Source organism: Myotis yumanensis, unplaced genomic scaffold, assembly GCF_028538775.1.
Source record: "Myotis yumanensis isolate MYYU_CA2020_CCGP unplaced genomic scaffold, mMyoYum1.0.hap1 SCAF_9, whole genome shotgun sequence".
Classification (NCBI taxonomy): Eukaryota; Metazoa; Chordata; class Mammalia; order Chiroptera; family Vespertilionidae; genus Myotis; species Myotis yumanensis.
Window position 1 is genome coordinate 61,617,038 of NW_027223760.1, and position 23,110 is coordinate 61,640,147.

The window sequence follows — 23,110 nt, forward strand, 5'->3', positions numbered from 1 at the left end:
TGTTTTTTATTGGTTTTAGAGAGAGGGAAACAGGGAAAAATATCAATGATGAGAATCATCGATTGGCTGCCTCCTGTATGCCCCTTAGTGGAGATCGAGCCTACAATCTGGGCATGTCCCCTGACGCAATCGAACAGTGACTTCCTGGTTCATGGGTCAGTGCTCAACCACTGAGCCATAGTGGCCAGGCTGTCTGACTTATTTCATTTGGCATAATACCCTCTAGGTTCATCCATGTTGTTGGCAAATAGCAAGATTTCATTTTTTATGGTATAGTAATATTCCATTGTGTATATATATATATGTACCATATCTTCCTTATCTGTTCATATATCAGTGGATACTTAGGTTGTTTCCATTTATTGGCTCTTGTAAATAATGCTGCAATGAACATGGTGCATTTATCTCCAAAGAATATGAAAACACTAATTTGTGCTGCCTTTTTCAATTGTCTGTTTTTTATCTTTCCTTTTCTCCCCAATCCCACCCCCTTTTTTTTGAAAGGCAGAATAGCATGATGGACTCTGTAGTCAGATATCTTAAGTTTGAATCCTGGTTCTGCTGGTAACTCGCTTATGACTTTAGCTGTATAATGGTGAAACATAGTTCCTGCCTGTTCAGGTTGTGGTAAGAATAAAATAAGGTATAAATAAAGTACTTATTGACATGTAGTTAAGTGGTAACCACTATTTTAATCTACTTAACATGCTTTGATTAATTAAAATTCCAAATAATTGTACTTTTTTTTTCTCTTTGTAGATTTATGGTGGATTATTTTCTGAAGATAAATGTTGGTACAGATGCAAAATACTGAAACTCATCAGTGATGAAAAGGCAGGAATAAATGTTCATTTTTTTCCTCCCTGAGGAATATTTATTCTGGTTCTAAAATCTGATGCTTATTTAACCCTCATTGCTTATTCATAGTGGTAATAAGATCTGGTTCAGGGAGCTTATAAATTGATTAAAACATGCTTTTTTTTTTTTTTACCTAGTGAATATGGAAGAAATGAATTGCTTAAAAAAAATCCAGGTCAGATTCAGGACTATTCCTCTGAATTTATGTTGTCCAGATTGTCCAAGAATAGATGAAATAATTTTTGATTTTTTTTGTGTATCTCAGTTCTTAATAATTATGTTTGATTTTTGCTGAGCAGCTTTGAAAAGTTCATTCTATTAGGATTAAGTAGTAAAATAACATTTTATTGGTCCTGAAGTTATGTTTATCTTTTAACTTAGTTCATGTGCATATTGTTAATGAAGATTGGCTTGAAGCTTTCTCCTGTTTTTGTTAAATGTGATGAATTTTCTTTGTGTTTAGCTATTTATTTTACTTATAAAGTGCACTTTGCAAGCTGTGTAAATGCATCTCTGTGGGATTTCCTTTATTGTTTTTTTCAGTGGTGGTTTCCTGGATCTAAAGTATTTTATAATATGTATATTTTATAGATATTTTTCTTGTTGTAACAAGGAGATGCTAAGATGAAACAAGTTGAGTAATGTTTCAAATATATTTTTAAAAATCTCACATTTTATTACTGTCAAAGATAATGATTTATCTTATGAAATAGACCTTTCTAATAGAGCTTTTCTCCATAATTTGACAACTGTAGTTGATATTTTGCATTTGCTTTTGATTTGGCTTTAACTTTTTAAATTAAGAAGCAAGACGGCCTTTGACCTTGTGATAATGTATTTTTCTTTTTAAATAGATATAGAACTGGAGGTAAAGGTGAATTTGCTTCATTTTCAAGGTCTAATAGCTGGAGTGGGTTTAATTTTACAGAAAATTTGATAACTTTGTCTGTCTTTTCAGCTTGAATTTAAGAATCTTGATTGATTTTAACATTCCAGGTAGGATAGGGCCATAAGCTTCATAGATTTATATTTACTTAATACCAGTTGTTTAAAAAAAAATCCAAAATGAGAAATGGTACTGTTGGAAGTAGTATTGTTTGATACCAAATATAGAAATCACTGGGTTCTCACTGGACTATGGATTTTCCTTATTTTGAGGATATTGCTGGAGCTCTTGTTTGCCAATTTGAGGTAAAATGCTATCTTGATTTATAGCTAATTAATAGAAAGCAAATTTTGGTGGTTTCTTTGAGATATTTAATCTAGTTCCTTATTAGCATTTGTTTCATTTTTTTCCTCCCAGTGTCTGGTGAGATACATTGACTATGGAAATACTGAAATTCTAAATCGATCTGATATAGTTGAGATTCCTTTGGATCTGCAATTTTCTAGTGTTGCCAAAAAGTATAGACTTTGGGGACTACAGATTCCTTCTGGCCAAGAAGTTAACCAGTTTGATCAGGCAAGTCACAGATTTTAAATATTTTTTGTTAATGGAAGTAAAACAAAATATAAGTATAGTTAAATTTCACTAATTTTCTTTAATATAAAAACTTGTATAAATAATGGAAAAGTATGAATTATAGAATGATTCAAAAGCAATTACATAATAACATGTTTGTGCTCATCTTTTGCTAGGTGAATTTGTTGGTATTCTGATAAAAGTGGTATATATGTGTATATCTATATGTATAAAAGCCTAAGCGACTGTCCAACCGTCAAATTGGTAGCTATGACGCGCAATGACCACCAGGTGGCAGACGCTCCGACCCAGAGCTGTGATGCACACTGACCACCAGGGGGCAGATGCACAACGCAGGAGCTGCCAAGCTGCGGTGACTTGGCAGCTGTGGTTCTCAGGTGACGCACCTGGAACCAGAGAGGAGGGAGCCCGATTCTGGGGTGCGTCACCTGAGAACTGCCCTCTCGCAATCTGGGACCCCTCGGGGGATGTAGGAGAGCTGATTTCGTCCCGATCCCTGCAGGCCAGGCCGAGGGACCCCACTGGTGCACAAATGCGTGCACTGGGCCTCTAGTATTTCTATAATAAATATGAATAGTTTTTTCTGTTATGAAAACTTAACAGGAGAGTCTCATATACGATGGAGAAAATGATTTTGTCTTTGGCTTTTGAGAGAGTATATAAGTAAAAGTGAACTTTAACCTAGTCCTGGTCATAAATATCAGGCATTTGAAATTAGTGAAGTTGTAAATTAATCCAATTTTATCATTTTGGCAGAGGCTCATACTGTTTGATGTGGTAATTGCTAGTGATGTTCTGCTAATCTAGATTCTAGTTTGTATTCATTTCCATTAAATTTTGGGTTAGTAATCTAATTCTGGAAGACATCTGGTAATTTCAGGGGTAGTCTTACAATTTAATTAAATTGTATTCCAAGTTCAGGGTTCTGTCTTGGTGGTTAGAGTGTATCAAAGTAATTTTAAGAATTTTAATATTTTTGAGCTATAAGCAAGTCCTTATTAAAATTAAATCTCAAAATATCCTCCATTCCAAAATATGTTTTAGGTATATTTGTGCTTAGTGCACAGGATGGATAATTAATAATTAAAAGTTAGAAAATACATAATTACTCATATGGCTTCTCATATACTAGTTGTACAAGTGTTATGCCTTAAACAAAATTCAGTTTAAGAGGGTTTTGAATTTAGGAATTTCTAACATCTCATATTCTGTAATTTCAATTTGTTGATTTAAAGAAAATTGTTGATATTTTGTGCTCTTAGTTCTGTTTTTTGCCCCTTTTCTTGTTTGTGTTTAAAACCAGAGTACCTGGTTTTGCCTTTAAAATATTTTCAACGTTTTGTTGGATTTTAGCACCTTTTCTAGGTATCAAAATCTATTTTTATGTGCTGTAGCTTCCGAGGTGCACCACCATATTTAGTTGGGCAAAAATAGTCAGCAGTCTGATTGCTTAAAAAAATTATTTGAGGATATTTAATTGATACACATTAAAAACATATAAATATGGGTGCCTATACTTCAGGTATTCTGCTTCAGCAAGTGTATAAATAGAATATATTCATGCACATGTGGAGTATGTTTGCATAACAAGGTAAGACCACTTTTATAGAGATTTGAGAATGAGAAATACGATCATTAGAAAAATTGGGTGGAAACAAGTGAAGAAAAACATGTTGGTGTAGCTGGTTTATGCCTTTTTTTCCCCTGTCTTTCTTAGGGTAGAACCTTTTTGGGGAGCTTGATTTTTGAAAAGGAAATAAAAATGAGAATTAAAGCAACCTATCAAGATGGAACAGTTATTGCTCAGGCTGAGTATGGCACTGTGGACATAGGGGAAGAGGTGGCTAAGAAAGGATTTGCAGAAAAATGCAAACTCACTTCCAGCACTAACATCTGTGAGGAACAAAAACCAGATCCTGGTCAGCTTGCTCTCAGGAACCTCAAAGGCCCCATTCCTCTGTGGGGGCATAGATCAAACCAGTCAACCTTCAGCAGGCCAAAGGGGCGATTAAGTGGGAGGCAGACACTTGACTCGAAGGATGAAAGTGATGTAGGAAATCATGTGCCATTTCCAAAGTAAGACTGTGGTGGGGTTTTAGTCTTACCTAATATTTAATTCATGGTAGAAGCCCTTGTCATAGTAGAAGTCAATGGTTATGTTTTTGGAGTCCTCAGCTATGTCATTGATTTTGAGGAATGATAATAATTGTTTTTCTCAAACATGTATTATTCTCTTTGGCAGGAATACTTTTGTTAAAAGCCATTTTGAAAGAAAATCATTACTGAATTGTTCAAAGTTCATATACCAACTATTCATGCCAATTCCTTTTTTAAAATTCTTATTTTTTGTTTTATATTTTTCGATTACAGTTTACATTCTTTATCATTTTTGCATTAGTTTCAGGTGTACAGCATAGTGGTTAGAGACAATCATACACTTTAAAAGTGTTCCCCCTGATATTTCTACTGGTACCATGCAGAGTTATTACAGTATTATTGAGTATACTTCCTATGCTCTACTTTACATCTCCATGACTATTTTGTAACTACCAGTTTGTACTTCTTAATTCCTTCACCTTGTTTACCCAGTCCCCTAAGTCCCCTCCCTTTTGGCAACAGTCTATTCTCTGTATCTATGAGTCTGTTTTAGTTTTGTTTGTTTAGATAGTTATTTTATTCTTTAGATTCCACATATAAGTGAATTCATATATTGTTTCTCTTTATCTGACTGACTTCTTTCACTTAGCATAATACCCTCTAGGTCAGCGGTTCTCAACCTGTGGGTCTCGACCCCTTTGGGGGTCGAATGACCCTTTCACAGGGGTCACCTAAGACCATCAGAAAACACATATATAATTACATATTGTTTTTGTGATGAATCACTATGCTTTAATTATGTTCAATTTGTAACAATGAAAATACATCCTGCATATCAATATTTACATTATGATTCATAACAGTAGCAAAATTACAGTTATCAACGAAAATAATTTTATGGTTGGGGTCACCACAACATGAGGAACTGTATTAAAGGGTCGCGGCATTAGGAAGGTTGAGAACCACTGCTCTAGGTTCATCTATGCTATTACAAATAGTAAGATATTCTATTTTTATGACCAAGTACATATTCCATATGTACCACAACTTTTAAAATCCACTCTTCTATTGATGGGCGCTTGGATTGCTTCCATATCTGGCTTTTGTAAATAGCCAGATGAACATAGGGGTGCATATTTTTTTTAAATTAGTGTTTTGGGTCTGCGCTCTGGGCAGAGAACGCGCACGAAGGCAGGATGCTCCCAGCCGGCCAGACCGGCGAGGGGCCGGCTACCTTGGGCTGCTCTGCAAGTGGGGATGAAAGGAAAAACCTGGAGGAGAAAAGTAAGCAGACTCCATACACCTTAGCACTGTCCACTAAGCCACCTCTCCAAACTCAGCCCTCCAGGGTCTGCGTCCGAGAAGAGTCTTTTAGATGAAGTGGTGTTTTTTTTCTTTCTTTTCTGTACAATATGCTTACATAATATTAAATACTGATTATAATTACACACACAAAAATTAGTGTTTTGGGTTTCTTTGAATATATACCTAGAAGTTGAATTGCTGGGTTATAAGCATACCGACTCTCTTGAATACGTTGATCAAAAATAGAACCTACCCCTAAATCTGAATTATTCAGGGAAAGCTAGAATTTCAAATAAACTTTGAAGTTTTTCTTGTGGCTTTAAAAATATTTTAATGAGTTTTAGGGAATTGACTTGTTTTATTTTTAAATCAAAAGAGAGGCTCTTTGTTCTTCCTGTGAAAACTGTGATGGAACTTGATTATTACAAAAGCAGTTCACTTTTTAGATAATTTTGAATCATAAACTTGAAGCGGAAAGCCACATTTGATGTTTATAAGTACTTCTGTATCATGATCCAAGTCATGATGCCATATGTTAGGTGATGTAGCTGTTTGTTGGGATATTCTCAGTGCTTTAGGAATGAAACTGTCAAATGGAGTGGGGGTGATGGTGAGGGATTGCAAGAAACTGATACAGAGTGCTGTTTACAGTATTTGCTGGAGTTGATATTGCTGTGAAAAGTTGGAATATATTTTCTTTGAGAGTTGGAAGCATTGTTTCGGAAGTATGATTTTAGTTATAAAATCTAATTTGCATTAAGATATTTTTTAGTGTTGGTCTAGGTAAAGTTTTAGAATAGTTTTCAAAATTAACTTTAAGATACATTAAGGTATAAAAAAACTAACATAAATTAGTTTAGATTTCTGATCTCTGTCAGCCTTACACTGTTTGGTTTTTAAAATGAATGAATTTGTTTTTAACAGGGAATGTTTGGCTATTGGTGACTTTAATTTAGGGACTAATGTCAGCCTGGCAAAAATTAAGCAGGACCAGAAACTGATTGAAGAAAATGAAAAGCTTAAAACAGAGAAAGAGGTTCTTCTCGAAAGTTATAAGGCATTAGAATTGAAAGTAGAACAGACTGCCCAGGAACTTCAGGTATGGTATGTTCAGTGGTTTAAGGTAAAAAATGACCAACTGGGATCTCTATATTCATCTACTCTTACTTGTTAAAATTTCTGTCACTTTTCCTTTCCTTCCCTTCCTCTCCCCCCTCTTATTTCTCTCCTTCTTACTTTATATTGGTTTATAGATGAATTTTTTTTCCTTATACCCCAAACTGATCATCTTTGGATTTCATTGGATATTTAAAAGATTAATATTTTCACATTTACATTTCCTTTTATGTTTTTTTTTTTAAAAAAACTTTTAACTATGCCTAGCTCACGTGACTCAGCTGGTTGATCATTGTCCTGTGACCAAAGAGTTGCCAGTTTTATTTCCTGTCAGAGCATATGCCTGGGTTTCGGGTTTGATCCCTGCTTGGGGCGCATACAGAAGGCAACTGATTGGTGTTTCTCTCTTACATAGGTGTTCCCCTCACCTCCTTCCTCTGCTTTCTCCCTCCCTTCCTCTTTCTAAGCATGTCCTCAGGTGAGGATTAAATAAAACAAAACTTTTAACAATGGAAAATTTCAAACATTCCTAAAAGAGAGAGAATTGAATAGCCGAGTGAAAGGAAGAGATGGAAGGTATGGGGAGGTGGTGGTGGGGTTGGGAGTAGGGGATAGGGATGTCTCTTGCTTGGCATTTTCCTAGCACATGGATTTGGTCACCAGTCTGGAAGTTCCTCAAAACCTCATCCTGACTTTTTTGTTTTTGTTTTTAAAAAAAATCAAGGTTTCATTACATAGGCCTGATTGGTTAAATCATTGACCATTGGTAATTAAAAAAATATTTATTAAATTGATTGGGGTGACATTGGTCAGCATGAACATACAGTTTTCAGGTGTGGGTTTCTATGTTACAAGATCTGTATATCACACCGTGTGCCTACCACCCAAAGTCAAGTTTTCTCCTGCCACCTCATATTAAGTCCATTGATAATTGAATTCAACCCTTAGCCCTTAAATCCATATGTGACATTCTCCAGGGTGCTCTGTCTCAGAAATCAATAAATCTTGGGTTCTATCCACTATAACTAGTTCTTTAGCTAGGGACATCCTGCTAAGGTCATTTCAGAGATACAGTCTCTTCTTAGAAAATTGTTTTCTTGAGAGGTCTAGTTGACAAGGAGGTTAACCTAGTCACCTGCCTTTATTCTTTTTTCTGGGGATGTTCTTCGGTCCCCTTCCATGAAGAGAATAAGTAGATTACAAGTCATCTGCCTTATGTACTGAAGATATAAAACATTTCCTTCAACCCCAGGAAGTTCCTTGGTGCCTCTTTCCAGCCTATCCTCCATTCCACCCAGGGCAACCAGTGTTGTGATTTATATCATTGTAGTACAGTTTTCCTGGTCCTGTACTCTATATAAAGAGAATCCTCTGATACATGCTGTGTTGTGTCTCGCTTCAGTCGCTTAATGTCTGTGAGATTTATCTGTGTTGTGTGTATCAGAAGTTAGTTCATTTTTATTGCTGAGTAGTGTTCCATTGTGAAAGTGTACCACAGTATGTTTACCCATTCTTTTGTTGATGGGCAGTTAGGTAGTTTCCACTTTTTGGCTATTATGAATAAAACAGTGGATATTCTTGTACAAGTCCTTTAGTGGACATATGATTTTACATATCCTGGATTATAGAAATTTTTTCCTCAGCTATATTCAGTCTATTGGTAAGCCTGTTAAAATATTAGATCATTTCTGCTATAGTGTTTTTGATCTCTGGCATTTCTTAGAATTTTCTTCTCTCTGCTTACATTGCTTATCTGTTCTGGCATGCTGTCTGCCTTACCCATTAAGTCTTTACCGTGTTAATCATATCATGTTTTAAATTCCTGGTCTGATTCTTAGGTTTGCTTTGTCTTTTCCAGCTGAGTTTTCTGTCTTTTAATGTCTTGTGATTTTTTCTTGATAGCTGGGCATGATGTACTAGGTAAAAGGAACTGCTATAACTAGGCTTTTAGTAATGTGGTGATAAGGTATGAAGGGAAGAGAAGTGTTTTATAGTCCTAAACGACTTAGAAGATTTCAGTCTTTTAATTAGCCTGTGCCTCTGGACTGTGAACTTCACACATGCTTCTCATTTCCATCCAAACCCTTTTAAGTAGGACAGATGGCTAAAGTGGGAGTTGGTTATTTCCCTTTCCCCAGGTTAGTTAGGCACTGTTTAAATAAGTTTTCCCTGAGGGCAGGTCATGTTAAGAATTACAGAAAGTTCTAGCATATTTCAAAATGGTTTCTTTTCTCCTCCCCTTGCTGGAAGCTTGAGGGGATTTTTCTCTGTTATTTATGGTGAGAATTTGGTAGAGACTCAGGATGTAAAACTGATCAAAATAGGCTTCCTGAGGAGTGAATCCCCCTGGAGTATTTATTCTCGGAGTAGTTCACACCAGGCTCCCGACCACCCCCCCCCCCCCCCCACACACACAATTTGACAGTTTCAGTTGAGTTGCCCCAGCACCGGAACTCAAAGGGAGTGAGTCTCAGTAAGTCCACGTGAGGGCCCTTTAAGAGGACTCCAGTAGCTCTCCGTCTCCCTCAGCTTCAATTCCACTGCTTTTTACAGTCAGAAGTTATGGGGACTTTTCTTCCTGGCACTGAAACCCTGGGTTGGGGGGCCTGGTGTGGGACTAGTTCTTATCTACATGTAATTCATTAGCAGTTTGCATCTACACTAATAAAAGAGAAACATGGTAATTGGCGTACGACCGCTACCCTTCCCATTGGCTAATCAGCGTATCCTTATGCAAATTAACTGTCAGCCAAGATGGCGGCCGGCAGCCATGCACTGAAGCGAGCAGGGAGGTTTGCTTCCTCCAGGGACTGCAGACTCCAATGTTCCCCGCCTCTCAACTGCAACTCTAAGCAACTATTACTATGTTGCAAATAAGAAGCTAAACAAAAGCGGCTTTCAGTCTGCCCCGGACCGCAACATTGTATCCATGTTTTCAGCAGTGAGGCCTCAGAGCTAAAGCTGGCCCAGAATAAAAAAAAAAAAAAGAAAACGGAGCGGTTGGGAGCTTTTAGTCAACTGCCAGCGGGAAAACAGCCCTCAGCCCCTCAGCCAGCCTGGCCAGGCACCCCAGTGGGGACCCCCACCCTGATCCAGGACACCCTTCAGGGCAAACCAGCCGGCCCCCACCCATGCACCAGGCCTCTATCCTACATAGTAAAAGGGTAATATGCCTCTCGGCACCTGGATCAGCGGAACAGTGAGGCTCCCGGCACCGGGATCAGCGTGACAGGGGGCAGTGCCCAAACCTCCTGATCAGCCCTGCTCTGTGCCTGATAGGGGGGAGCTCCCCAATCACCCGATCGCCCTGCGGCTCTGTGTGTGACAGGGTGCAGCACACCAACCCCCTGATCGGCCCTGCTCTGTGTGTGACAGGGTGAGGCGCCCCAACCCCCCGCCCACACGGGCCCTGCTCTGTGTGTGACAGGGTAGAGCCATGACCACTCCATCGGCCCTGCCCCGAGTGTGACAGTGGTGGCGCCCCAACCCCCTGATCGGCCCTGTTCTGTGGGTAATAGAGGGTGGCGCCCCAATCCCCCTCCACGGGCCTTGCTCTGTGTGTGACAGGATAGAGCCATAACCTCCCCATTGGCCCTGCCCTGAGTGTGACAGGGGGCAGCGCCCCAACCCCCTGATTGGCCCTGCTCTGTGCGTGACAGGGGGTGGCGCCGCAACCTCCCCATTGACCCTGCCTTGAGTGTAACAGGGGGCGGTGCCCCAACTCCCCTATCGGCCCTACTCTGTGAGTGACAGCGGGGAGCTCCTCAACCCCCTGATGGACCCTGCTCTGTTAGTGACAGGGGGTTGGGGCGCCTACCCTGAGCGTGACTGAGGGTGGCATCGCAACCTCCTGATCCGCCTTGCTCTGTGCATGACGGGGCGGTGCCCCAACTCCCCAATCGGCCCTGCTCTGAGCCTGACCAGGGGCTCCACCTAGGGATTGGGCCTGCCCTCTGCCACCCGCAAGCAGGCCTAAGCCAGCAGGTCGTTATCTCCCGAGGGGTCCCAGACTGCGAGAGGGCACAGGATGGGCTGGGGGACCCCCCTCCCCCCGAGTGCACAAATTTTTGTGCACCGGGCCTCTAGTTAAATATAAGCTTTCATAGAGTCTCTGGAAAGCATTAAACACATTTTCAAAGATTAACTTTTTATTTTCTCCCTCCCATTTTTTAGATTTATGTAATTTAATTATTCTAACAATCACAGTGGATAGAAACAGAGTTAAGAACAAACATCACTATTTTCTCTCTCTCTTAAACAAATATTTTAAATTGATTTTTAGAGAGAGAGAAAGGGAGAGGGAAAAACATCAATGTGAGAGTGAAACATCAATCAGCTGCCTCCTGCACACCCCCTACCTGGGATTGAGCCCAAAACCTGGGCATGTGTCCTGACTGAATTGAACCAGCAACCTTTTGATGCATGGCATGATATCCAACCAACTGAGCCATATCGGTCAGGGCTGGCACTCTGTCTTTATTTAACTGAAAGAATGTGAGGACTGGAGAGCATGTTGTTTAAATATTGAATAAATGTTCTATGTTTATATAAATACTTAGTTTGTATTAGTGTTAGAATAAAATTACCAGGTCTTTATCCATATTACAGCTCTATATATTATGGATAATCATGGTAGACATATCTTTGAGATACCGCTTAGAATCAGGGAGTTTAATCTAGCTTGGGTCTGGGAAATGATATTTTTGGTTCTTTAGTAATGCAGAATGACATAAGACTTTTGAGAAAAGAAATTGTCATTGATAATCATTTTGTTTCTAGGATCTTTCATTTATCTTTTTAAAATGTAAGTATTAAGGCATACAGTGTGTGAAATTTTGTTTCTATTTGGCTTCTGAAATACAGTCAAAACTTGGTTCTAGAACAGCCGTGGGCAAACTACGGCCCGCGGGCCGGATCCGGCCCATTTGAAATGAATAAAACTAAAAAAAAAAAAGACCGTACCCTTTTATGTAATGACGTTTACTTTGAATTTATATTAGTTCACACAAACACTCCATCCATGCTTTTGTTCCGGCCCTCCGGTCCAGTTTAAGAACCCATTGGGGCTCTCGAGTCAAAAAGTTTGCCCACCCCTGTTCTAGAATGTCTCTATCTTAAGCAATTCGGTTCTCGACCAAGTTGTTCATGGAAAAAATGACTTGGTTTTCGAACACAACTTTAGTTTTCGAGCGACAACCTTTTCGTGCTGGTTCCTCAGCATGACAAAAAGCATCTCTCAGACCACAAAGGAGAGAATTTTGTTGCTGGTGAAATAAATGATTAGAACAATTTTAAAACATAAAGAAGCCATCAAAAGTGCTAATTTTGCTAAGGGTACGGAGTGTTCACAAAGCAACAATCACAGGCAATTGAAGAGGTAGAAAAATTATTGTTGATTTGGATAAATGCAAAACAGTTGGCCAGTGATAGCATTTCAGAGGCAATGATATGTGAAAAAGTGAAGGTGCTGTATACTGACCTCCTAAAAGACACCCCTGGAACAAGTGCTGAAAGTGATTCATTTAAAGCTGATAGGGGGTGGTCCACTAAATTTAAGAAAATAAGTGTTTATTAGACATGTAAGATTAAAACGGAATCATTTATGGGTCTAGAATGGATTAATTTATATTATTTCTAATGGGAAAAATTGATTTGGTTTTGGAACAAATCACTTCTTGAACAGCCTTCCAGAAAGAATTAAGTTTGAGAACTGAAGTTCCACTGTATGAGTCTAGTCCAGCCGTGGGCAAACTATGGCCCGCGGGCCGGATCCGGCCCGTTTGAAATGAATAAAACTAAAAAAAAAAAAAAGACCGTACCCTTTTATGTAATGATGTTTACTTTGAATTTATATTAGTTCACACAAACACTCCATCCATGCTTTTGTTCTGGCCCTCCGGTCCAGTTTAAGAACCCATTGTGGCCCTCGAGTCAAAAAGTTTGCCCACCTCTGGTCTAGTCTGTATGAAGGCAGAAGACTGGAATAGATTATATTTTTCAGATCCCAACTAGTAGAAAACTCATTGTTTATTACCCTGTGGCCTAACGTTTTTTAACCTTTAAAATTTTAATTATTTCTAAAAATCATTTAAATAACAGTAAAAATACAGTTTCCTATTTCAATCTCAGTATGATATGCTTGTTCTTTGTTTCAGCAAGAGAAAACAACCATCATGGATTTAACTAAACATTTAAAAAGCACTCTGAAGACTCATGTAGGTACCAGAATGAAAAATCTAGCAGCTAAGGTCGAAAGATTGAAAGAAATTAGGTAGGTAAGAGCATATTTTTGAGAAGGATAATTTAAAATAATTGTTAATTAGTTGGTGCTCTGTATGCCCACCATTTTTGCTTTGAAATTTAACTTTGTATTTTTATAACTTTAAAGAGAGAAAGTAAAAATAGTTATTCCTGATTAAACAAATTTTGTAGTGTTACATTGTTAATAGAAGGAGTTATATTGTCCTAAAGTCATCTGTGAGAGTGAAATTAAAAGTTCAACACATGGAGAACTACCTCCAGTTTTTTTGCTTGATGTTACTTTCAGGCCTATACTGAAGCTAAAGATTTCAGTAATCTAAATTAACTAGAGGCCTGGTGCACGAAATTTGTGCACAAGGGGGGTGGGGCATACCCTCAGCCCAGCCTGTACTCTCTCCAATGTGGGATCCCTTTCACAATCCTGGACCACTGGCTCCTAATCGCTCGCCTGCCAGCCTGCCTGGTCTCCCCCGACTGCCCCCCCCCTGCCGGCCTAGTTGCCCCTAACTACCTCCCTCTCCCCGCTGCCTGGTCACCCCACGCAGCCTGCTGTTCAGTCGTTTGGTTGTCCCTCACTAACCTCCCTGCCTGCCTGGTTGCCCCATGCAGCCTGCTTGTTCAGTCATTTGGTTGTCCCTCACTAACCCCCTTGGCGGCTTGGTGGTAGGCAGCCATCTTGTGAGGATATGAGGGTTATTTTGCATATTACCTCTTTATTATATAGGATTATACTCTGTCTAAGGAAAGAAAAAAGTGGTCATCATGGAGTCAAAAGAAAAGAAATGGATTAGCAAGTCTTGTACAGAGTTTATTTAGCATTTCTCAGACTTTGTGAATTGTGTAGGTATTTTATCTAATAGAGTATTGCTTTATTGCTGGTTAGGAATAATTTTTTTCTTTTTTTAAAAATATATTTTATTGATTTTTTACAGAGAGGAAGGGAGAGGGATAGAGAGTTAGAAACATCGATGAGAGAGAAACATCGACCAGCTGCCTCCTGCACATCTCCTACTAGGGATGTGCCCGCAACCAATGTACGTGCCCTTGACCGGAATCGAACCCGGGACCTTTCAGTCCGCAGGCTGACGCTCTATCCACTGAGCCAAACCGGTTTTGGCAGGAATAATTTGTTACACTTTTCTGGAATGTGGAAAAAATAGTTCTCAAAATAACCTAGTTCCCTTTCATGCTATGCTACACATAGAACTTAAACCAGTAATTCATTTTCTCATGTACTTTGAAACACTAAGAAGTTGCCCTGAATGAATGCTGCATGTTGGTCGTCTGTCCAGTGAAAACATTCTCCATTATAAATCCATAAATTGGCATCCTATATAATAAAAGCCTAATATGTCAAGTGTCCAGTTGTCTGGTCATCTGTTCAACCAAAGTGTAATATGCTAATGATATGCTAAGGCCGCTCAACCGCTCGCTATGACATGCACTGACCACCAGGGGGCAGACAGTCAACCAGTCGACCAGTTGCTATGACGTGCACTGACCACCAGGGGGCAGATGCTCCAACTGGTAGGTTAGTTTGCTGCTGGGGTCCGGCCGATCAGGACTGAGTGAGACGGGCTGGACACACCCTGGAGTCCTCCCATGGTCCTTCCCTGGCTGGCCAACCTCTCGCGTCCCTCCCCAGCCCCGATTGTGCATCAGTGGTGTCCCTTGGCCTGGCCTGCACCCTCTCACAATCCTGGCGGAGGGACCCACCCCCTGAGTGCATGAATTTCGTGCACTGGGCCTCTAGTCTAGTTTATAGTTTGAGTATTTTGGTCCCTGTGGCTAATCAACCTTTGACATACCTTGAAAAATTAAGTGGCTACATTGCAAAGATGTGAAACAGACTTCAGACCAAAACAATCCAATATATTTCAATCTATATTTGAAGACATAATGTGCTACTTGAATGGTGGCAGTCTAGCTGGAAGCTAGAAAAAAGAATATGAATGGACCTTGTTAGTTTTGATAGTTGACCTCCCTTTCTAATTGCCTTTTCTTTTTACATTTCTTTTTAAAAGTCTACAAATGCTGGTCTGCTTATTTAGGGTATAAGAGCTGTATGCCTGTAGTCTTGGTAATTTAAGTCTAAAATTTGTAAGAATATATTTACAAATCTAATTGTCAACAAGAATTGAGGGTCCATTTGATATAATTTAAATTCTGCAGACTTGAAGTTGTCCTTTTATATAAAGTTTTTAAAAAATACTTAATTTTTTTCAGTCACATATATTTTTTAATTAAAAGTTTCTACCAAAGTTATTTATGGTTTTATATAAAGTTTAAAAAAGTACCTCTTTATAGCCAATTTTATAAATGGTAACTTTAGACCATAGTATTTAAGCCCAACTTTTTCTCATACCAACTTAAAAATTTTTACTATCTTTTCCTTTTTCTTTTTTAAAAAACAAATAGACGTGTTAACATCAATGTTCGTTTGGGAAATGACCTTTCAGATGCTATACAAATGTTGGATGAAGAGTGCTTTACTACCCCAGTTTCTTTGAATGAATTAGAGATAATTTGGGCAGAATACAATCTGGCTCAGGAGAAGATTAAAACTTGTCAAAATGTGGTGGGTGAAGAATTTCTCTCTATTATGATTTTTTTGTGTGTTTAATATAAGGAGATATCTTTTGAGAAAACAGGACTACAGATACTGCAATGATACTTTGCATGAAATTTTAATTTTTACAGTATCTTTATCATTATTTGATTCCTTTTATTGCTTATAAGAAAGGTAGGGAATAGTGGTTGTAGATAAAGGGTTAACAAAATCTTTTCCACTTTTGCATGAGAATTTGCTCTTTGGTTAGTTCCCTTGGTAATGTGATAACATATTTTTGTCATGTTACTAGGCAACATTGTTTAGGAAAATAAAACCCCTGATTGGTAAATTGTATCTGGACAGGGAGGAACTATAGACTACAAGTACTTGGTAGAACTCTTGCAACTGGGCATACCCCCTGAGGGACCCTGGATGCTATACCTGTAAGAGATAGTAGTTGTTGAGGGGCAGGAGACTAAGTCAGTGTGGCTACCACACCTGCTACCAAGGATCTTGTCTTTTGGTCTGAGGTGTGTTTTATGCTTCAGCTTTGGACTCTGCCTTATTATTAAATGCTATCTAAACCACCCATTGTTGAGAGGTGGTTATTTGTGGCAAGGGGAGGCATATGAAGAATGGAATATTTCACATGAATTCTTTATTAGTATAGGTACAAGTATATTTATTTCCTCTTCCAATTTTCTTTAGTTTATTATATTGAGCTGCTGGGCAGAACTTGTTTTTTTTATATAAAGATATTTGGCACAACAGTCATTGTTTTCCTTAGTACTTGTGAGTTCTACGCTTGTGTTTGGAACTGTCCACTTTTAAGTGTTGGTGGTTTCTGCCTCTGAGGAGTATTCTCTGAAAGTCTTATTCCCTATTCATACTTAGGTTGGTCAGTTGGCAACTAACTGACTCTGAATGAGCAGAGTGAACAGGATAACTAGGCCTCTGGAAATGTCAGGAATATTTAATTTGGAGAAAGGTTAGATTTGGGTTATTTTACATATTAGACCCTAACTGGTCACTTCTGATTATGGAAGGAAGAAAGTGACAGAAGTATTAATTTTTGAATCTCAGTGAAACACTGGCAATGCTATAGGTACTTTATAAACTTTTCCTTACACTAAATTTTTTCCTCTTTTTTATTAAATTTATTGGGGTGACATTGGTTAATAAAATTATATAGGTTTCAGGTGTACAGTTGTATAATACAGTCCATCATCTGTATATTGTATGTTCACCACCCCAAGTCAAGTCTGCGTCCATTGAGGGTAGGATGGGAATAGGAGGAGAAAGTGTGTAATTAATAATAGGAACTTGAATATTTTTCCTAAGGAAAACAAAAATTGCATTGTTGCAGAAATAATGGGAAAAAAAATAAAGATTAGCAGAGCAGGATTGTTCAATTTAAATGTCTTATTTTTAATTAAGAGAAAGAAAACTCTTTGTCAGTTTGTTGATCTAGGGCGGGGTGGGAACGTCCTGCCTGAGGGCCATATGAAGCATTAGGGGTGAGTTAATAAAATGTTTGACCAAATATAGTAGGCTAATTTTTAAGTTGACGATTTTTTATGGCCATTTGATTTATAAATATCAAAATGGCTCTTGGTAGAAAAAAGGTTCCCATCCCTGATCTAAGGAGAGGTGTTTGTCTTATTTGCTACTGTGTTTGGAGAATGTAATTTAAATTTTACTGTTTTTTGAAGAGATCAATCAAAAAAAATTTTTTTCATTGATTTCAGAGAAAGGAAGGGAAAAGGGGGGAGAGATAGAAACATCAGTGATGAGAGGGAATCATTGATCAGCTGCCCCCTTCTGGGGATCAAGCTCGCAACCCAGCCATGTGCCCTGCCCACAACCACTGGAGCCACACCAGCTGGGTTAAAGATGAGTTTTTTAATGTAAGTCAATGTATAAAAAAACACTGGATGTATTTGTTAATGATGGTTATTCTTTTTTCTCTTCCTTCAGAATGAAGGGGATATTTTGATTGCCAGAAGAAATGAAGTGCAACAGAAACTGTGCACGGCAGTAGAAGTTTTTATTTTGGAAGTAGATGAGTTACCTCTTAATAAACGCTTGAAAACATTGCAGGTTGGAATTTAAAAGGATACATAGCATTAAATACACATTTATCATTTGAGATATGAAATTGGCATTTACCTGGAGACTTCAGATAGTACTAAGGGTTGCAAAAGTTTTTCTTCTCTTTGACTCTAATTTCTTCTTAATGGAATTAAAATTTCATATGAATGGCCCTAACCAGTTTGGCTCAGTGGATAGAGTGTCGGTCTGCAGACTGAAGGGTCCCAGGTTTGATTCTGGTCAGGGGCACATGCCGGGGTTGTAGGCTCGATCCCCAGTAGGGGGTGTGCAAGAGACAGCCAATCAGTGGTTCTCTCTCATCACTGATATTTCTCTCTCTCCCTTCCTCTCTAAAATCAATAAAAACATTAAAAAAATTTCATATAAATGTATTTAATATGTTTATGTATACATGTGTATCTGTTCTGCATGTGAAGAAAGTTCTCTTTTCCCACAGGTGGTACAGTCCTCTCCCACTTGCACAGATTGTATTCACTTAGTGCTATTCTCTGTCTTCCCAAGGCTTTCTCAGAGTTTTATGATGGAAATTTCAGGCTCTGTTAAGTTTTTTCGTGTCTCTGTGACATTTCTAGAGTTTGATTCCTTGAGAGAGCCAGCAGGCTCTCTTGTTTCTTCCAGTCCTTTTAAAAATGCTTTAAGTACACATACATGTTTGGTGTCTTGCCTTAATTGGAATTATTTATATATTTTGATGTGTAGTTTATTTTTGTTAAGTAGTAGGTGTTGAAAACTTCCGTGTTAGGATAAAACAGTAGTGATTCTAATTTAAAGCCAGAGAAAAGAGGGGGCTTTCTTCTTAATAGCAAGCCCAAGATTATAAAGCTTTCTATATGTAACCATAATTCACTTAGTAAACTTTCACTGTTAGAGTCCAAACAAGTCAGCTTCTAAATAGTTGTATGCTTTCATGTCTAATTGTTTTGTTCTATTTATAAAATTCTCAAGGATAGAGAGTCCACATACTACATTTCTGTCTCTCAGGTTCTAATACAGTGCTTTAATCCTAGTAGGAAGTTAATAAACAGAAATATATCTCTGCAGGATTTGTCAACCTCTTTAGAAGCAGTATATGGACAGGCCAACGAAGGAACAAACTCTGAAGAAATACTTAAGAAATTTTATGACTGGAAGTGTGATAAAAGGGAGGAGCTCACCAGTGTTAGGAGTGAAACAGAAGTTTCTCTACAATGTCTTGTAGCGTGGTTCCAGAGCACCTTAAAGGTAATAAGAGCTCTTGCCCAGTGGCACAAACCAGGGAATTTAAAAGAAAAATTTCCAGCCGAAACCGGTTTGGCTCAGTGGATAGAGCGTCGGCCTGCGGACTGAAAGGTCCCAGGTTCGATTCCGGTCAAGGGCATGTACCTGGGTTGCGGGCACATCCCCAGTGGGAGATGTGCAGGAGGCAGCTGATCGATGTTTCTCTCTCATCAATGTTTCTAACTCTCTATCTCTCTCCCTTCCTCTCTGTAAAAAAATCAATAAAATATATTTAAAAAAAAAAAAAGAAAAATTTCCAAATGTAATTTACCTCTTTTCTGAGAATGAGGGGTGCGGGAGGATGAGAATGAATATGAATGAGAATGTGTGTGCTGGGATGGAGGAGTGAGGAATTTACAATATTTGTAGTCTGTTTAGGACCTATATAAAAACAACTTCAAGCTATAGGTGTAAGATAATATCACTGGAGTTTATTACAAGTAGCGTGTATTTTGCAGCTATAGTAGTGTGGAGATAAGGGTATGTAAAAATACATGTGATTTAGAGGATAGTACAGCTTTCCTATTTTTTTTTTAGCAAGGTGAATTTTAACATTAGTTGGTTAACTAACTGGTCATGCTTAAAATAATATGCTAATTCATGTTGTTTAAATCTTTTGAGTTTTAGATATCTTAAAGATCTAAAAGATAACTAAATTAAATAGAGACTCTTAGTCTTTTTTTTTTTTTTAAATTAAATCTTTATTGTTCAGATTATTACATTTGTTCCTCTTTTTTCCCCCCATAACTCCCCTCCTTCCAGTTCCCACCCCACCCTCCACCCTCACTCCCCACCCACTGTGTTCATCCATAGGTGCATGATTTTTGTCCAGTCACTTCCCGCATCTCCCACACCCCTTTTTCCCCCAAGAATAGTCAGTCTATTCCCTTTCTATGTCCCTGATTCTATTATAATCACCAGTTCATTCTGTACATCAGGTTATTTATTCACTTGATTCTTAGATTCATTTGTTGATAGATGCATGTTTGTTGTTCATAATTTGTATCTTTACCTTTTTCTTCTTCTTCCTCTTCTTAAAGGATACCTTTCAGCATTTCATATAATACTGGTTTGGCGGTGATGAACTCCTTTAGCTTTTCCTTATCTGTGAAGCTCTTTATCTGACCTTCAATTCTGAATGATAGCTTTGCTGGATAAAGTAATCTTGGTTGTAGGTTCTTGGTATTCAGCACTTTGAATATTTCTTGCCATTCCCTTCTGGCCTGCAAAGTTTCTGTTGAGAAATCAGCTGACAGTCGTATGGGTATTCCCTTGTAGGTAATTGAGCCTCTTTCTCTTGCTGCTTTTAAGATTTTCTCTTTGTCTTTTGCTCTTGGCATTTTAATGATGATGTGTCTTGGTGTGGTCCTCTTTGGATTCCTTTTGTTTGGGGTTCTCTGCGCTTCTTGGACCTGTAAGTCCATTTCTTTCTCCAGGTGGGGGAAGTTTTCTGCCATTATTTCTTGAAATAGGTTTTCAATATCTTGCTGTCTCTCATCTTCTGGCACTCCAATGACTCTGATATTAGACCGCTTAAAGCTGTCCCAGAGGCTCCTTACACTATCTTCACACTTTCGGATTCTTTTTTCATTTTGCTTTTCCAATTGGGTGTTTTTTGTCGAATCTTTGTTTTGATTCTTGTGCTCCTCTGGTCTGCTATTGGGTATAATATTCTTTATTTCAGTCCGTGTATGCTTACTTTCTAATTTCTTTATCGTAGCATCGAGGGTCTCATTAGTTTTCGTGAGGCTCTGCACAAATTTATGGCAAGCCCTCAAAATTGCGATTCTTAGCTCCATATCCTCCATTTCTGTCATGTTTTTTTGTCTCCGCATCTTTTATGCTTTCTTGGTGCACCCCCTTGTGGTCTCTGTGCGCAGTCTTGTTCTAGCCAAGCCTTAATTGTTGTAGTTAACACTAGAGGGATTTGACCCCCAGGCCGACTGGCTATAGGAATCAGCTGTAAGGAAAACGTCTGCCTTCTGGGGAGGCGCTAATCCAGCCTTTGCCTGAGGCGATCAGCAAATGGCTGTGCGCAGGGTTTGGGCGGGGCGGGCTCAACAGGGCGGGCGGAGGGAGCAGTTATGGCCACGCTCAGTCCCGTTCCCAGAGGCTCTGCTTCTCAGAACCCCGGCAGCCGCTGCAAACCTCGGAGAGAAAGCTGCCCTCAGGTTCCAACTGATGCCGGATAATCCCGCTTCTCCCGTTTGAGTCTGGGTCCCTAGAGACTCGCCCGGATCTGGAGCCCAGAGTCTGAGACTCACTCCCGACAGAAAACGACAACCGCGCCCTCAGCCACCAGCCCGCTTTCACGCGCACCTCGGTACCTTTGTATTTTCCACACTGCGCCGCCTCTGAGCCTCGATTTGCTGTTCTCTTTCCTTCTAGTTGTAGAGTCTCTCTTCAGCCAGCCTTCCTGTGGTTCTGGGTGATGTCCGTTCAGTCTTTTAGTTGTATTTTTGAAATGGTTGTTTGCGGCAGCGGTCTCCGGTGTTTACCTACGCCGCCATCTTGGTCTCTCCGAGACTCTTAGTCTTAGTTGATAAAGCGTGTCCCAAAATTCACGCAAGAAGTAATTTTGATAGAAAACACAGGTTTATAATTAAAAATTGTAAATTTTTTATTGATTCATAAAGTATACAGTATAGGGTTATGTATGGAATAGCATATCAGGTAAATGGATTATCATGTCGCGATAGCGAGCACCATTAACTGTTATTGCCTGAGCAGCCGCATTTTCGAAGAAGAATGGTCCGATGATGCCTCCAGCCCAAAATCCGCACCAAACAGTGACACGTTGTGGATGGCTTGGTTAATCGACAAAATTGTCGCATTTGGGGTTCAGAAAATCCACGAGTGATTGTTGAGAAACAAATGCATCCACAACGTGTCACTGTTTGGTGCGGATTTGGGGCTGGAGGCATCATCGGACCATTCTTCTTCGAAAATGTGGCTGCTCAGGCAATAACAATTAATGGTGCTCGCTATCGCGACATGATAATCCATTTACCTGATATGCTATTCCATACATAACCCTATACTGTATACTTTATGAATCAATAAAAAATTTACAATTTTTAATTATAAACCTGTGTTTTCTATCAAAATTACTTCTTGCGTGAATTTTGGGACACCCTTTATTAGATATTAGAGAAGATGTTTGGTGTATCATTCTTTTTAGTTCTTGTTTACTATTATAAAAACAGCATGTAATTTTCCAAAAGGTGTGGGGACATGTGGTTCTATATAATATACTCAGAATGCTAATTAAATTTTAGCCTAATTTTGTTATTGATTCTCTGTTCTTCTGTTTGCTTTACAACTTCCTTAGCAAGGGCAATCTGTGTGAATGATGTCCAAATATGAATTTCTTTGTTTTGGAAAAAACACAAGTTGATCTCCAGCTACTTCCATAACTGTTTTTTGTTTTGTTTTGTTTGTACTTTCTTTCTTTTTTTCCATTTGGCTCTTGCCAGATGATTATTTTTTTAACTTCTTTATTGTTGAAAGTCTGACATATGTCTCCTTCTTCTCCCCACCCCTTGACCTCTCCCCAGCTGTTCCCACCCCCCAGCACATGCCCTCACCCCCTACTGTCTGTGTGCATGCATAAAAGTGCTTTGGCTGATCTCTTACCCCCCGCACCCCCGCCTTCCCTCTGAGGTTGGATGGTCTGTTTGATGCTTCTATGTCTCTGGATCTATTTTTGTTCATCAGTTTATGTTGTTCATAATATTCCACAAATGAGTGAGATCATGTGATACTTAATCTTTCTCCAACTGGCTTATTTCACTTAGCATAATGCTCTCCAGGTCCATCCATGCTGTTGCAAATGATAAGAGTTCCTTCTTTTTTACAGCAGCATAGTATTTCATTATGTAGATGTACCACAGGTTTTTAATCTATTCATCTGCTGGTGGGCACTTAGGATGTTTCCTTTTTGGTATTTTCTTATGGATAATTAATATAAGTAAATTATTGCTTTATTCTCTTTTGTTATTGATCACAATTATTTTTCTGTTTAGGTTTATTATTCGTTATCTTTTTCTTTCATTTCCATAGTCTGATTA

At 38.8% G+C, this 23,110-nt stretch overlaps 1 protein-coding gene across 2 annotated transcripts in view; it reads left to right on the forward strand.

The window, feature by feature from the left end:
- STK31 (serine/threonine kinase 31) overlaps positions 1-23,110 on the forward strand; it is a 65,624-nt gene that overhangs the window by 14,370 nt on the left and 28,144 nt on the right. For both annotated transcript variants that reach the window (XM_070425162.1, XM_070425163.1), the window contains exons 4-11: positions 760-834; positions 2,162-2,320; positions 4,059-4,417; positions 6,668-6,842; positions 13,015-13,130; positions 15,539-15,698; positions 17,649-17,771; positions 18,825-19,004. In XM_070425162.1, the coding sequence (XP_070281263.1) occupies positions 760-834; positions 2,162-2,320; positions 4,059-4,417; positions 6,668-6,842; positions 13,015-13,130; positions 15,539-15,698; positions 17,649-17,771; positions 18,825-19,004 (1,347 nt within the window). The remainder of the gene's footprint in view (positions 1-759; positions 835-2,161; positions 2,321-4,058; positions 4,418-6,667; positions 6,843-13,014; positions 13,131-15,538; positions 15,699-17,648; positions 17,772-18,824; positions 19,005-23,110) is intronic.